At 40.4% G+C, this 15,498-nt stretch overlaps 1 protein-coding gene across 1 annotated transcript in view; it reads left to right on the plus strand.

Moving 5' to 3' along the window:
• LOC140714255 (wings apart-like protein homolog) overlaps positions 1–15,498 on the plus strand; it is a 182,146-nt gene that overhangs the window by 92,129 nt on the left and 74,519 nt on the right. The window contains exons 5-7 of the mRNA XM_073025311.1: positions 7,115–7,255; positions 12,736–12,888; positions 14,504–14,640. Coding sequence (XP_072881412.1) covers positions 7,115–7,255; positions 12,736–12,888; positions 14,504–14,640 — 431 coding nt within the window. The remainder of the gene's footprint in view (positions 1–7,114; positions 7,256–12,735; positions 12,889–14,503; positions 14,641–15,498) is intronic.

Here is a 15,498-nt window from a genome sequence, read left to right on the forward strand (position 1 = left end):
AGAGAATTGAATAAATGTTAGCACGATGCTATTGTATCTCAGGGCATCAAAGTTCAGAGTTCAGTTCCAATGTCTTCTTTAAGGAGTCTGTATGTCCTCCCCATGGAATGTATGGGTTTTCTCCTGAAGTCCAAAGGCACACCGGTTAGTAGGTTTATTGTCATTGTAAATTGTTCCGTGTTTAGGCTAGGGTTAAATCATGTGTTGCTGGGTAATGCAACTTTAAAGGACTGGAAGAACCTATCCTGTGCTGTATCGTATTAAAATATATATAAATAAATAAAAACTTTTGTGGCTTTTGGTGAGAGTTTTGTGGAAAATGTAAGTTTTGCACTTCTGGTGGTTCATCAAATTTCAGTTAAACCCTTCAATTTATTCTGTTACTGTATTAACATAGAGGTCTGTGTTATCAGATACCAATTTGATTTCTTCGTTACCAGATTTTGCTGAATCTCATCAGTGTGGCCAGATTATTACTTGCATATTAGCTGGACAAAGACAAATGGTGAGGCAATACCTAAAATATACTAAAATTGGGAAAAAGTACAATGATCCTGAGAATTAATAACTATGCTAAAGAAGTCTGCCAAGAATGCAAGATCTGTTTTCCTCCATGAATGAAGCAATGGAGCATCAAAGCATGCAGTTCTAAAAGTGGTGTTGCCTCAGCTGAATTGTTATTAAATTCTCAATATTGCACCTTAGGAAAGTCATCAAATTTTTGGAGAAGTAATTGAGAATAATTATCAGGATGACAGTAGACTTCATTTACCTGTGAGATCTAGATATTGGCAGTATTTTCCTTGGACCAGAGAAATTAAAGAGATCCAGTAAAGGTGTTCCAGTGGTTTTGAGAGGGTGTTTGAAAAGTTTCCGAAGTATGATTTGTAATTAGAAGGAACAGATTAATTGTGATTGGTAAAAGAATTTTCTCTACACCATGCTGTGATCTCATTAAACAGGCAATAAAAGCAGATTTGACTTATCACTGATGGGAAGCAACCAAAGTGAACATCAAGAGGTTGTTCATCCTCCTGTTCAGAAAACAAAACAATCAGAGGATTTGTGCTTACTCTAGACCAGCCATGCATAAACCTTAACTGTAGTCAGGAGTGGGATTAGTTAGGAGAAAAGAACTCCCAGAGATGAGGAATTTTTTTGCCTCTGAATCTAATCCTCCAAGATTGTTATCAGATCCAGAGTCTGTTTTGTGGAGCAGGATGAGATGTGCTCATGCTGCATCTTACAGAAGGTTCACAGTGGAAGCTCTGTGATCCAATGGCTCAGTAACAACCTCACAGACCACCTGCAGATCTTTTTACATTAGCCTTTATTGCAGTAAGACCACAGACGGCATGGCCTCCCAACATTTCCTCTCCTCTTTCATTGTGGTATATGGTGGTAGGTGGGAGTGTCAGGATTAGCCCTGGAGGAGCTGACTGACCATGTTTCCTTAATACAAATAAAATACCCAGAAGCAAGAGTACCAGCAGAGCTGTATACAGCTGTATGAGATTGAATGGGCCTGGAGATGGTAGAAGTGTACTTCTGGCTAGCACCATGTGTCAGACTGCATGTCAAAGGGCATTGTTACTATCATCAACAAGCAGAAGGGGAGGAGGAGGATGTCAGGAATTGGAGGCTTTTAAATGTGGAATGTAAGATCCTGTCCAGGCTGATCAAGCCTGCTCTGGGACAGGCAGACCACCCCAGCTAAACCTGTGCTGGACATGGCTGGAAGATCTTTGACAGCCTTGTGCTGCTCTGGGATGCCTTCCTGTAGAACAGAAAGGTGGGTACCTACCTGGAGAAGTCCTTCGAGGGATATTACAGACATATACTCAGTTTTATTAGATACACCTGCTTGTTATAATATATAATCATATAACGCAAATATATAATCAGTCAATAATGTGGCAGCAACTCAATGCATAAAAGTGTGGTCATGAGGTTCAGTTGTTCAGACCAAACATCAGAATGGGGAAGACGTGATGTGAGTGACTTTGACCGTGACTTTGGTGCCAGATGAGATCCCTTGGGATTTTCAGACAGGTTTACAGAAAATGGTGCAAGAAACAAAAAAAAAAATCCGGTGAGTGGCAGTTGTGTGAAACTGCCTTGTTAATGAGAGAAGTCAGAGGAGAATGGCGAGACTGGTTCAATCTGACGGGAAGCCAATGGGGTCTCAAATACGATGCTTTACAACAGTGATGTACAGAAGAACATCTCAGAATGCACAACATGTCAAACCTTGAAAGGGGTGGGCTACAGCAGCAGAAGTCCCACAATAACAGTAGTTGGCCACAGGTATTAGAGATACCTACTAAAGTGGCCACTGAGTGTACATGATGGATGTGCTCTCAGAAAAGTGGTTTGAGGAGGGAATCAGAAATTAGATCCAACTACTCTACACAGATATCTGTAGTGCAGTTTAAATTAGGGTAGTCCCATCAAGTCTGAAGTCAAGGCAGGGATGTGGACTCTTACAAGGTTTGTTTATGTGTTGCATTGAACACTTTGACAAATCCGTCAGGAAGGACAAGAGTATATGAATGGTGATATTGCCAGGCAGTGGAGGCACACAAGTAAAAACTTCCCATACACGGACGATGCTGCCATCTTTTATTTGTATCCATGGTTAGTTCACGGATTAATCTACATATGTGACCAGTTAGAGTTGGCATCGGGTTAGAGTCAACCTCAGGAAAAGCAAAACTGTGCTGTTTGGTAACTGGCCCAACCACTCCAAAGTCTCCTTCACTGTCAGTCTGACTGCATGAAGGTGCTGGGGGATCTGGTTCTGAGGGTTGAAGATGTATAGCAAGAATTAGCTGGAATGGATTGTGAAGGTCAAATAAAAATGGGTTCTGTGAAAATGGTGCTCTTTGTCAATGACTAGAAAAAACATTGGTTATCACGTACAGTATTCTCTCAGAGCTGCTGTACTTGGCACAGGTGTGGCCTGTTCCTCCCTCCTTTACCTTGGTAATCATTCAGGATGTCATCCAGTTTATCTGCGGGCCCAATATGAAGTATATCTGATGGGCAACACTGCATAAATACCCCAAGAATGTAGTCAAAAATTGTACCCAGTGTTACTGTCCTCCTGATCTGGCTGCATCAGGCAGTGTGTGGACACAGATGCTGCTACATGTCTCTGGTGTTGCTGAAGACAGGCCTGTCCCTTTTACAGTGCAATGGCCCAGTCTACTGGATATTGTCACACCACCCATCCTTTGCAGAGTGTACTTCCAAGTAAACACCTTTGATCACAAATCCATCAGCACGGAGCGTACTGCAGGACAGGGTTACTTTGGATTCTGTGGGTTTATTCCCTGAGTAAATCCAAACCATCTGGCAGAACACCTCATCGCCAGAGCTGATCAACAAACAACAAGACTTTGCTTGGCTGGTAGTGAGAGGGACTTTCCCAATCAGAGCCTTCCTCTGTAGATGATTGATCAGCCCAGCTGCAATACCCTTGAAACTGCTGCTTTGGAAGAGATGATTTCTCACCTCTTTGCAAACTGTGGATTTATCAAGAGGCTTTGAAAATCAGTGCCAGGATCTGTATCCCAGTTTATCCCTGGCAGCTGTATATCAGAGCACTCTCTGATCTGCAGGCTATTCCCAGGGAGACATTCAAAGATTGATATAATGTGCAGCTCGTAGGTCATCAACTCAGTGAAAAACACCCTTTGGATTGCCCAAAAATTGTTAATCTTCCAGTATTCTGTAAGGGAATACTGCAGGCTGGCACAACCTTGACTGAGGGGGTCCACTGAATCTTGGTGCAGGTTAATGCTAAGGCCACAGTCTTCCTGCTAATGTAATTGGAGGGGCAGGTGGAGGTGGGGAAGTGCTGGAATGGTGCAAAAGGCCTATCACCCAGGAGGCCACATTGCTATATTGCTAGGTTTGTGTTTTTTAAAACAATTGCACTACTGAATTATTTACCTAAAATGTATATTTTTTCTCCCTGCACAGTTTTCCCTTTTATGTTCTGAAATAAATAGTCTATTTTTGAAATTTAAAAAAAATGATGCTCTAAAGGAAATTAAACCTGATTACATATTAGCAAGCTCAGGAATAGGATGATGAATTCAATGATTGCAACTTGTATTCTATAATAAAATATAATATTCAGTTGGATTCTACCTATTAGTTTTATTTTAAGTTGAAAGGAATTAATGTTTTCTCTTTTAGCCCATAGATGATACTATTCAGCCTTTCAAGCCTACTCCAAAAATTTATTAGATCATGACTCATCTCTATCTTAATTAATCTGCCTTGATGCTGTAATCCTTAAATCCCATACCCAACAAAAATCTACCACTTGCAATTTTGAAAATTTTCATTAAACCAACCTCTAATCTTCCGCATTTAGGAATACGAACCTTGTGTTGTGTTGATATCTAGTCGTCACAGTTTTAACCTTTTTAGCCCCGTAATTTGGTTATATCTGAGTCTGACAAATCGCCTGCATCTATGAAGGCCAGTGTTTACTTTGGAGAGGCAGAACTTTATCCAGCTAACACGTTCCAGTCCTTCTGAGATGGCTCAACACTTCATTTGGGTTTAAAATGATTTTTAATCCTTATAAAGGCCTTAATTTTATGTACACTGTGCACCTAGATCAATCTATCGCATTCAAATTTTCAGCATTCTGCATCATATTTTGCTATAGGATTGATTTTAGTAGGTTAGCACATTTTCTCAACACAACTTCACCTGTCAGTTTAATCATGAGCAATCTATCCTTAATCCCTTTTGCAATTAGTTTTAAGCATGTCAGTGAAACAATGTGTTATGTGATAAAGCTATAGCCTAGCACTTTAATTGGGTTCTGCCTGACCATAGCTTTGTAGGGCAACTGTTCCAGCTCAACACACTCAAAATGCTGGAGGAACTCAGCAGGTCTGGCAGCATGCATAGAAATAAATAGATAGTTGATGTTTCAGGCTGGGACCCTGTCTCAGGACTGGAAAGGAAAGGTGAAGATGGCGTAACAAAAAAATGGGGGAAGGGGAAGGAGACTAGCTAGAAGGTGATAGGTGAAGGCAGGTGTGCTAGCTGTTGGATCCTGTATTTGCGTGGACATTTTCTCCAGGTTTTTGTCATCTCTACCACAGGTTCAGTTTCATTTGAATAATCAGCCTTTATAATTTGCTTGAGCTATCTGTAAGAGTGGTGGAGCTTCTTGCACATTTGCTGGTGGGGAGTTCATTTTGTGTCAGAATGGGATTTTGGAAGATTAGTATTGATAATAAACACCAGACTGCTGTGCAACTTCCTTAAAGCAAAACTGCAGTTTTTAAGATCTGCAGCATCCCTCTTGACCTGCAGAATGCAGAAAGCCTGAACGTCATTGTACAAATCCAAAAATGGATTAAATTAAAATCAAATTTTCAAAATGCAAATAGTACTTGGCACAACCTCTGCAGGTGGATTAGAACAAAATCAATGAAGTTGGGAATTGGGAGTGAGGGTTCAGACAGCTGAGAAGCACTGCTGTACAGGTTTAACGTAGGCAGACCATTTCTGAATGAATGGTGGATAGGAACAGTGGATATGAATGGTGGATATAGCTTCATCTTTTCCCTCCTCACTTGTTTTTAAATCACGTGCTCCTGTTATGTACCCAAGAGTTCTGCAAACATTGCTTTCTGTCTGGCTTGTGCGCTGACCCCAGGCTTGCTGAAGTACCTCAGGTGACTCTGGAGTTGAAGGCAGCTTGAGCTCTGAGTTTCTCAGTAATCTTAATGTCCCATCTACTCTGACATTTAATTAACTTGTTTTGGTGCAAATTGCATTTGGGAGCAATCAAACATGGACTGCTCACTTTGAAACACATTGTAACTGAGGATTAGGCGTAGCAGAAAGCCACCTGGCCTTTCGTTGTGACGATCTCGCTGAATTCCGTTTTCCTGCACTATCCCTACTTGCTCAGATCATTTTTTTCATATCCGGAAGTCAGTCGATCTATCTCTTTTGAATGAAGTATTAGGTACAGTTTTCTTTCCCGTATTTAAAGAAGGCTGTACTTTTGGAGGTAGTACAGCAAAGGTTCACTCAGTTGATTCCTGGGAATAGAGAACAACATTGAAGGGAGTTTGAGTGGACTGGGCCTGTCCAATGAAGTTAGAATGACAGGTGATTTTACTGGTAGAAGATTTTGTTGGATGCTGAGAGAATGTTTCATCTAGTGGGGGTAACTAGAAATAGAGTACATAATTTCACAATAAAGGGTCTCTTAGGGTGGTGACTCTAGAATTCTCTGTCCCAGATCTGTGCGATGGGGTCGTTAAATATTCATGGTAGAGATTTAAAACTTTGCAAGAAGGGAGTATGAGGGGGGAGCAGGAAAATGGCATTGAGGCTAATTTTGGATCAGCCTTAATCTTATTGAGTGACAGAGTAGGTTTGAGGGGCCAATTATCTTTGGTTTGCTATTCGTGTTTGTGTTCACCAAAGCTCAGTGTGATTGCAGCAAGATATCATTACTGTGCTCCTTTATAAATTCATGCATTTATTTTGTTTGAACCTCAGTTCAAAGCAGTAATTTGTATTACACTTTTGCTTTGAACTAAATTTGCGTACATTTTTGGAAAAAGTAGTGAACTGGATGTCTTTATTTGTTTGTTTTAAAGGTAAACCTTTCTGACCTACAGTACCTTTTCACCAGCTCCTTTTTTGCCTTCTGAAAACCAGGCTTTTACTTTTGGTTTTGAGGGGAGTTGGTATTTTCACACCAGTTCAGAATTGAAACAGTGGTATTATGTTCCCAGTCTACTGGGGAAATATTGTGTCACCTGCTTGCTTACTTATCCATATGTGTAGACTCTGCATTGAAGATAGAATACCTGCAAGGTCAAGTGAATTTTGGCCCTAGTGCCACTTTTCATTTATGATTCAGATCTTTCCAGTCTGTTTTGTTAATTTACTTTGTTGTGGCTAATGCAAGTTGGAGGAGTTACTTTGAGGGTTTAAATAGGATCAAAGTGACTGGGAATGAATGAGTAGGTGGATACTATAATGCATATTACCCTGATTTAATGTGCAATTAAAATTAGAAGCTATATTTTCTAAGAGTGTGTTTTTGTCTTTTCTGCAGTCTCCTACTAAAGCTGTGTATAATGCCAGACACTGGAATCAGCCTGAGGCAGAGGAGCTCCCTTCAACGCTGTTACAATCTCACAATAGCACCGGGAGCGCCGCAAGTAAGCAGCCACTGGTACAATCTCAGACAACACCGGTGAGTAGTCTTCGTTGCCTGTGACCATTACTGGCACGTGCAGAAATGACAACCTGCCTGTATATCAAGTGACTTTCTTAATAAACACAGCTGCCCTCTACAGATGGTGTTGGAGAACTTTGAAAAGCTAACTCTGGTGCTGGTCTCCATGTGTAAGAATTACACATCTTTTACTCAGTGCATTACTCCTGTATCAGCAATTCATGTGTAACTACTGAAAAACTGTCCGTCAATCCTCTAGATGTCTCTGACTCTTTACTGTAGCTTTCTCCATTTTCATCTGTGCCATAGCCTTCTGGTGCACTCTTTCTGAAGAGATAATCATGCTTTGGCTTCTCCTTTCCACTTATTTGGCAAAATCTGCTTTCTTCAGTGTCACCAAACTCCAACTAGTTTGTATATAGTTTCAGTGCAAAAGAAATACTGCTTAACCCAAACAATCCATGGCATTTAACTTCTTCCCAGGCATCACTGATTTCTGCCTTTATCCTTTGTCCATTTCTTCAGTTCACTTCTCCAATCTATTTTTGAACAGTGGTGTAGTTTCTGCTTCACCTTCTAACCCTGGAAGAGAATTTTTCAACTCTAAAATAAAATTATTTTCCTCTCTTACTCTCTCATTTAACCTTTGATCACTAGGACCATCTGCTTTCAACTACACAATATTGCATTCTGTATTCACATCATCCATTAAAACCTAACACTGAATTGCTGACGGTCTCATGGATGTTTTTTCCCAAATGGAATCGAGGTTGATGGTGTTTAACTTTGAAATGTATTATGACATACATCTAACAGAGGGTATCACAGTCTCTTCCTGCCTTAGCAAATATTGACTGTTTACCCTAAGATTATATCTCTTTTTTTAGTCCCTTCTCTCAGCATTGAATTGCAATCCTTGCTAATTTTCTAAAATAAAACAAAGTAGAAAATACTCAGCAGGTCCAAGCAGTAATTTTGAAAAACAAAAGTTATGATCAGGAGGTGGAAAGTCGTCAGTCTGAAATATCAGCCCTCTGCCTCTGTTAACAGATTATTTTCGGAGTGTCATATTTCTTCAGTTCATAAACATCTACAGTACTTATCCTTCCCCATACTTATATTAACATTCTTACTCTTGCACTGCTGCCTGCTCACTCCAGGTCTTCAGCCCATACTTTTTACAGCTTGTGCTTTATAAAGATAGACCTCTGTCAGTCCCAACTGCAGAGAACCTGATTAACATCCACCCACTGACCTACTTAGAGCTGAATTACGGTTAACTACCACCTGACTTCCTGTTGCGCAACTTAACACTGAACTTGAATTTCAGCTTGACTATCTTTCTGGGCTATTTCAGTCTCATCCCTAGGCAGATATTTATTGTGATACTTTTGAGGAAGTTAATTTTAGTTATACCTTGTTTTAATTTGCAGATGAGGGTATACTATTACTTGTACTTAATTGGAAGAAAGTGGTAAACTGCTGCTTTGAACTACAGTTGGGTGATGATACTCTTCAGTATTGTTGCAGAGTCCAGACTGTATGTTCCACATTGTCCATCCATTGAATAAGCTTAGGCCTCTTTTTTTCTTTTTTGTTTTAAGTATCACGTCATCAGTGGCAAAGCTGGTATTTATGGCCCATGAGACATAGGAGCAGAATTGGCCACTTGACCCATCGATCTGTGCCACAATTCAATCATGGCTGATTTATTTTCCTTCTTAACCCATTCTCTTGCCTTCTCCCCATAACCTTTGATGCCTTTACAAATTGAGAAAGTGATGATGAGCCATGTACAGTTGAGTGGCTTTCTAAACCATTTCAGAGGGCATTTAAGAGCCAACTAATTTGGTGTATCTGGAGTTGGTCTGGATGAGGATGGCAGAGTTCCTCCTCCTGAAGGACATTAGCAGATCAAATGATTTTTTATTTTTTTTAAATAATTTTTTTATTAGCTTTTCAAAACATTTTACAAAATTAAAAACCCCAAATCCCAATGAGGAGCATTAATACAGAGCAAGGTTAAGCATACAATAACAATATGCTACACAGGAAGAGAATTTAACAAAAAAGCACCTAAATTAAAGACAAGTGAGCTTAGTGTCCTCCCCAAACCCCACAACACAAGAAAAAAAAACAACAATTCCAGACCAACCACAGATCAAATGATTTTGATCAAATGGCTTGCGCCAGTCCTTAGTTTTATGGTTTATCATTACTAAAGCTAATTGTTACAGGGCAGTGCAGTAGCTTAGCAGGTAGCACATCACTTTACAGAGCCAGCAGTCACCATTGGAATTCAGTTCCGGCCACTTGCTGTTCTCCTAGTGACTGTGTGCGTTTCCTCATGGCACTCCCGTTTTCTCCCACAAAGATGTACGGTTGGGTTCAGTGAGTTGTGGGCATGCTATGTTGCTGCTGGAAGTGTTACGCTTGCCGACAGCCCAGCACAATCCTCGATGATTGCTTTGACGCAAAATGTTGCATTTCACTGCATGCTTCAAGTCAAGTCAAGTTTATTGTTATTTCGACCATAAGCTGCTGGTACAGTACACAGTAAAAACGAAACAACATTCCTCCAGGACCCTGGCACTACATGAAACAACAGAAAACTACACTAGACTATGTGAGACAGCTCAAGGCTACACTATGTAAAACAACATAAAAACTTCACTAGACTACAGACCTGCACAGGACTACATAAAGTGCACAAAACAGTGCAGGACAGTTCAATAATTAATAAACAAGACAATAGGCACAGTAGAGGACAAAGTACAATATAATAATAAATGATGTAGATGTCAGTCTAGACTCTGAGTATTGAGGAGTCTGATGGCTTGGGGGAAAAAGCTGTTGCACAGTCTGGCCGTGAGAGCCCAAATGTTTTGGTACCTTTTGCCAGATGGCAGGAGGGAGAAGAGTGAGGAGAAGTGTGTGAGGGGTGCGTGGGTCCTTCACAATACTGTTAGCTTTGCGGGTGCAGCGTGTGGTGTAAATGTCTGTAATAGCAAGAAGAGAGACCTCGATGATCTTCTCAGCTGACCTCACTATCCGCTGCAGGGTCTTGCACCAGAACCGGGCAGTGATATAGCTGCTCAGGATGCTCTCGATACATCCTCTGTAGAATGTGGGGAGGATGGGGAGTGGGAGATGGACTTTTCTCAACCTTCGCAGAAAGTAGAGATGCTGCTGGGCTTTCTTGGCTATGGAGCTGGTGTTGAGGGACCAGGTGAGATTCTACGCTAGGTGAACACCAAGAAATTTGGTGCTCTTAATGATCTCAACGGAGAAACTGTCAATGTTCAGCGGAGAGTGGTCACTCCATGCTCTCCTGAAGTCAACAACCACCTCTTTTGTTTTATTCACATTCAGAGACAAGTTGTTGGCTCTGCACCAGTCTGGTAGCCGCTGCACCTCCTCTCTGTATGCTGACTCGTCGTTCTTGCTGATAAGACCCACCACAGTCGTGTCATTGGTGTACATGTGACAAATACATATAATTATTATTGTTCTGAATTCCATTTTTATGAGTTGAATTTACATAGCTAGTCCAGGCGTCTGGATTATGAGTCCAGTCTGACTCATCAGACCTGTTTCCTTCCTTTTTATTTGAATGAGTGAGATGTGATCTCATCAACTAGTCCCACTGGACGAAACAGATTAGATGCAGGGAGAATATTTCCTCTGACTAGGGAGTCTATAACTGGGGCTGAGTCTTGGAATAAGGGATAGGCTGTTCAGAATTGGTTTAAAGATAATATTCTTCACTGGGAATGGCAGATCTATATGAACTTACCAGTCTCAGAAGGATGTTGTTGAGTTTGTTCAAATATCTGGATATTAAGGGAGTGGAGGTACTTGGTGACAGTGTCAGGAAATGGCATTGAGTGTGATCTTGATGCATGGTAAAGCAAGCTGAAACTGTCATACTGCCAGTTTTCTTGAACTCTCCGATATTGAAATCACTATCCTTGGTGCCTGTGTTTAATTTAATGCTAGTCCGGCTGCATCGTTCTTCCACATCTCCTTTCAGCATTCCTCGCTAATGAGCAGTTTCACTTTCCATTTGCATGGTTTTGGGAAAGCTCCCGAAGTAGCCAGTGGCAGTGGGATATTTGGCCCCTTATATCTGCTTACCATTTGCCAACAGCATCCCTGATCTTTTACCTCAGTACCAGTTCCCTGAATTCAATCCATGTTTCCTCATTTCCTTCATGTCCTCTTGAATTGCAAATTGTATCACCAGCTTGCTGCTGCTGTCTTGAACATTGCTTCGTGAGCTCCTGGCTTTGGTATAATGACATTTCACAAAGGAAATAACTATTTAAAGAAATCGTGACACCAAATTACCCAGTAAATTTTAAAAAATAGACCTCAAGGCATATTTTTACTGATCTCAAATCCCACTACAGTACGTATCAGCAAACACCATTTTAGTGTAATAGTAGTTCCTGCTGTATAGAGTTTGCTACTAAATTGTGGTCTTATTACTGGCACATAGCCATTACTTCATTTGAAAGCGTGTTTCTCAAGGCATCAAGCACACTTATAAATTTGTTTATAATGCAGTGTTCCAGGATATTAATTACTTTTCAATTACTAATTAGGTAAAGTAGGATGACGGCCACATCCTGGGCTTTGATGCTCAACATCTCAATTAGGCCAACAGTAATCCAAAGAAGTGTGTCCAAATCCAAACATGTGACATTTCTATTCATAATCGGGCTTCTTAATGCCTTACATGATTTCCCTGCACCCTGATTGAGTCTTGTGTTTAGTGCAGGAGAAGGAGAGGAAAGGATACTGCATAGTAGATACTGCTCTGGCCTCGCAATCTGGAGCTTGCAGAATGCAAGTATACCAGTGCCTCAAGAAAGAGGCTGACAGGGATCCCAATGACCAAAAATAAAGTGCTCCCTTATTGCAAAGTCATGCCAGTTGGCACGTCATCTGGGTACTATAAATTATCCTCTAGCACAGGGGTTCCCAACCTGGGGTCCAAGAACCACTCAGTAAATGGTAAGGCTCCATGGCATAAAAAAAAGGTTGGGAACCTCTGCTCTAGTGTATAGATGAGTGGTAAGAGAATTGGGAAGGGAGTGAAAAAAATTGATGGTTAAATGAGAGAGAATAGATTATAGGGGGGAAAATGGGGCATATGATTACTCTGGGAATTAGCAGTGTTTGGATAGACTGAGTAGCTTATTCATTTCATAATGGTGTGAAATAACATGAAAATCCAAGCTAAAATAAGAGAATATGCATATGAGAGGATTTATTGTGCTCTATATTTAATTGCATCTTCCCTTTTCTGGCAGTTGCTGTTGGTTTTCAGTTTCATCTTGTGTATGATTTGACATTTACCACTACTTACAACAGTTTGAGACCAGTTGCATAACTGTTGGGTAACATGCAGTAGTAATTCAAGCTTTCTGTTTGCAGCCATTTTGTCAGCAACTTTGTCCTTAAACTGATTATTTTTTATATTTTGCTCATAGGTCATAGCCACCACAAAGGAAACTGCTCAGAAAGATGAAGGTGTCTTCAAAGCCCCTCCTCCTCCTCCCCGTGTGATCAAAACTGTAACAATACCAACCCAGCCATACCAAGACATTGTGACTGCACTGAAATGTAGGAAGGAGGATAAAGAGGTATTTGGTTTATCTCTCACATTAACTTTGCTGTTAAAATCATGCTTGGAGGTTGGCAGGGTTTTCTGGAAAGCCTGTAATTGAATGTTTGCACAATCTTTTCTTTCAGCACTGCTAAAATTCCAAAGGTGTTGCCTTTGATCTTGATCCAGTTTTCATCACCATATTAACAGAATTATCCAGAACATGTTAGATTCAATATCATCTTTCCCCCTCAGTGATACTGTAACTGACAATAAAAAGATGCAGAAAGAGCTATGCAGTTCCCCCAGAAGTAAGAAAAGTTTTTGACATGGTGTGTGGCACCTTGGTGCAGTGACTAATGCTGCTTTTTCACAGCTCAAACTGCTCTGGTTTGAGATGGACCTGTGGTGTTATCTGTGTCCAGTTTGTACATTTTATCCAAGACTCTGTTAGTTTTAGTTGGAAGCTCTTGTTTTCCTCCACATTCCAAAGATATGTCAGTAGGTTAATTGGCTCCTGTCAAAAGTACTACTTAATGTACGTCACTGATTAAAAAGAATCAAAGGGCATTTGTTGGACTTGTAAGCAAGTAAGTTGAAGGAATCATGGTAGCATGGAAGTTAGCAAGGGCTGTAACAGTTCAGGGTTTTCCAATGTTGAGTTCAATTGCGGCGCTGTTCTGTAAGGAGTTTATACATCCTTACTGTGGAATGCATGAATTTTCTTCAGGTCCTCCGGTTTCCTACTGGGTAGGTTAATTTGTCAGTATAAATTGTCTGTGATTAGATTTGAGTTAATCGGTTTTGTCAAAGGGCCAGAAAGGCCTACTCAACGCTGTATCGCTAAATTAAAAAATCAAATAAAATAAAGGAGTACAGAGATGGAATTGCTCTACTTAAGGACTGGTGTGGACTGAATGGCCATGTGTATGACAAATAATGAGACCATTAAATTCATCATGTTTTTGCTGAGCTCAAAGAACACATTAGGAGTTTCCACATCCTAGTCTGCAGGCTGTTATTTATTTCTCTATAAAAGAAAATGGGTTCAATATCCCAAAATTAGAGGTAGACCATTTAGACTAGCTATTTCTTTGTGCTTACTGTTTTCCCCTTATAGCTGATAGATCCGAGGATGAAAGGATTATTCCATCTAATTGGAGTGAAAATTGTCCTGTAGTTACAATATGTTATTAAGTCAGAAGATTATTTTTAATTTCTGTAACCTCCAGAGATGGTAAGAACATAAGAAATAGGAATGTGAGTAGGCTATCCGGTTCCTTGAGCCTGCTCCTCAATTTAACAAGATCATGGCTGATTTTCTACAACACTTGTTTTCCTGCTTTGTCCCCATATCCCCTGAGTTCTTCAATAGACAGAATTCTTTTGTATTGAATTCCCATGCTTTGTGGCATTGCATGCAAAGGTATACAAGGCCCAAAAACTTCACATTACCTCCCTGTATTGTCTGCTTCCTTGCCTTTGCTATGCCAAAAGTACCTTCCTTTTGCATCAGGGGAAAGCTGCAGGCAGAAAGCCTTCCCTTAAGTGAATTGGGTGGGTTAATATCCGAGACGTGATGTGACAAGTTACCTGGGCCTTGTATTTAACTGATAAAAATCTGCTATTTTAATTTATTATTTTTATTTCAGCTGTACACTGTGGTCCAGCACGTGAAGCACTTCAATGATGTAGTGGAATTTGGAGAAAACCAGGAGTTTACAGATGACATTGAGTATTTGCTCAGTGGATTGAAGTGTTCTCAGCCTCTCAACACACGCTGCCTTAGGTAAGTTGCTGTGGGTAGTCTCTCTCTGCTCAAGAGTCCTCAGGATTGGTTGATATATCCTGTGTGATTATTGTTTGCAGTGTGAAACGGATTTGGCATTGCTTCTTTGGAATCCCCACAGATTTTGCCTGACTATAAAAGTCATTCAGGAGGGAGGAGTTTACTGTATTCTTTGTATGGAAAAAATGGCATTGGTTGTCACATAGTAACAGCTCTGCTGAGGCTGGAACTTCCCTTTCCAGGTTATCTAATGGTTTCATTCCTTTAATGTCTTGGGTAAATATTTCAGTAAATCAAATCAAGAGTTCAAAATCCACACCGTATCTCAAACAATAAATGAACCCTTCAGTGTAGCTGGAAGGTGCATTGCTGCACTAATTGTAGCTTGTAGTGACAGAAAAGATCCTGTTGCTAAGATTAAACTTTCCCTCTTACCTCTACCATCTTACCAATATTCTACCCTCATCCAATATTTCCAGACTTAATAACTGCTTATTAATCTCATTTTGTCCATCACAGATGAAGCCCTCCCCACCATTGAATACATTTACATGGAGCACTGCCACGATAAAGCAGCATCCATCATGAAAAATCCCCACTATCCACGTCATGTCCTCTTTTTTTACTGCTACCAGAAGCCTCACCACCAGGTTCAAAAACAGTAGTTACCCTACAATGACCAGGCTCCTGAACAAATGTAGTTAATTTCACTCTGATTCTGTATTCTACAGACTCCGTTTCAAGGATTCATTACAGCTTATGTTCTTAGTATTTTTATTTGCACAATTTGTCTTGGTGTTTGTGAATCATTGTGCACTCATGTATAGCTTTTTGTAAAATTCTATTGTATTTTTCTTG

This window comes from Hemitrygon akajei, chromosome 21 (assembly GCF_048418815.1).
Source record: "Hemitrygon akajei chromosome 21, sHemAka1.3, whole genome shotgun sequence".
NCBI lineage: Eukaryota > Metazoa > Chordata > Chondrichthyes > Myliobatiformes > Dasyatidae > Hemitrygon > Hemitrygon akajei.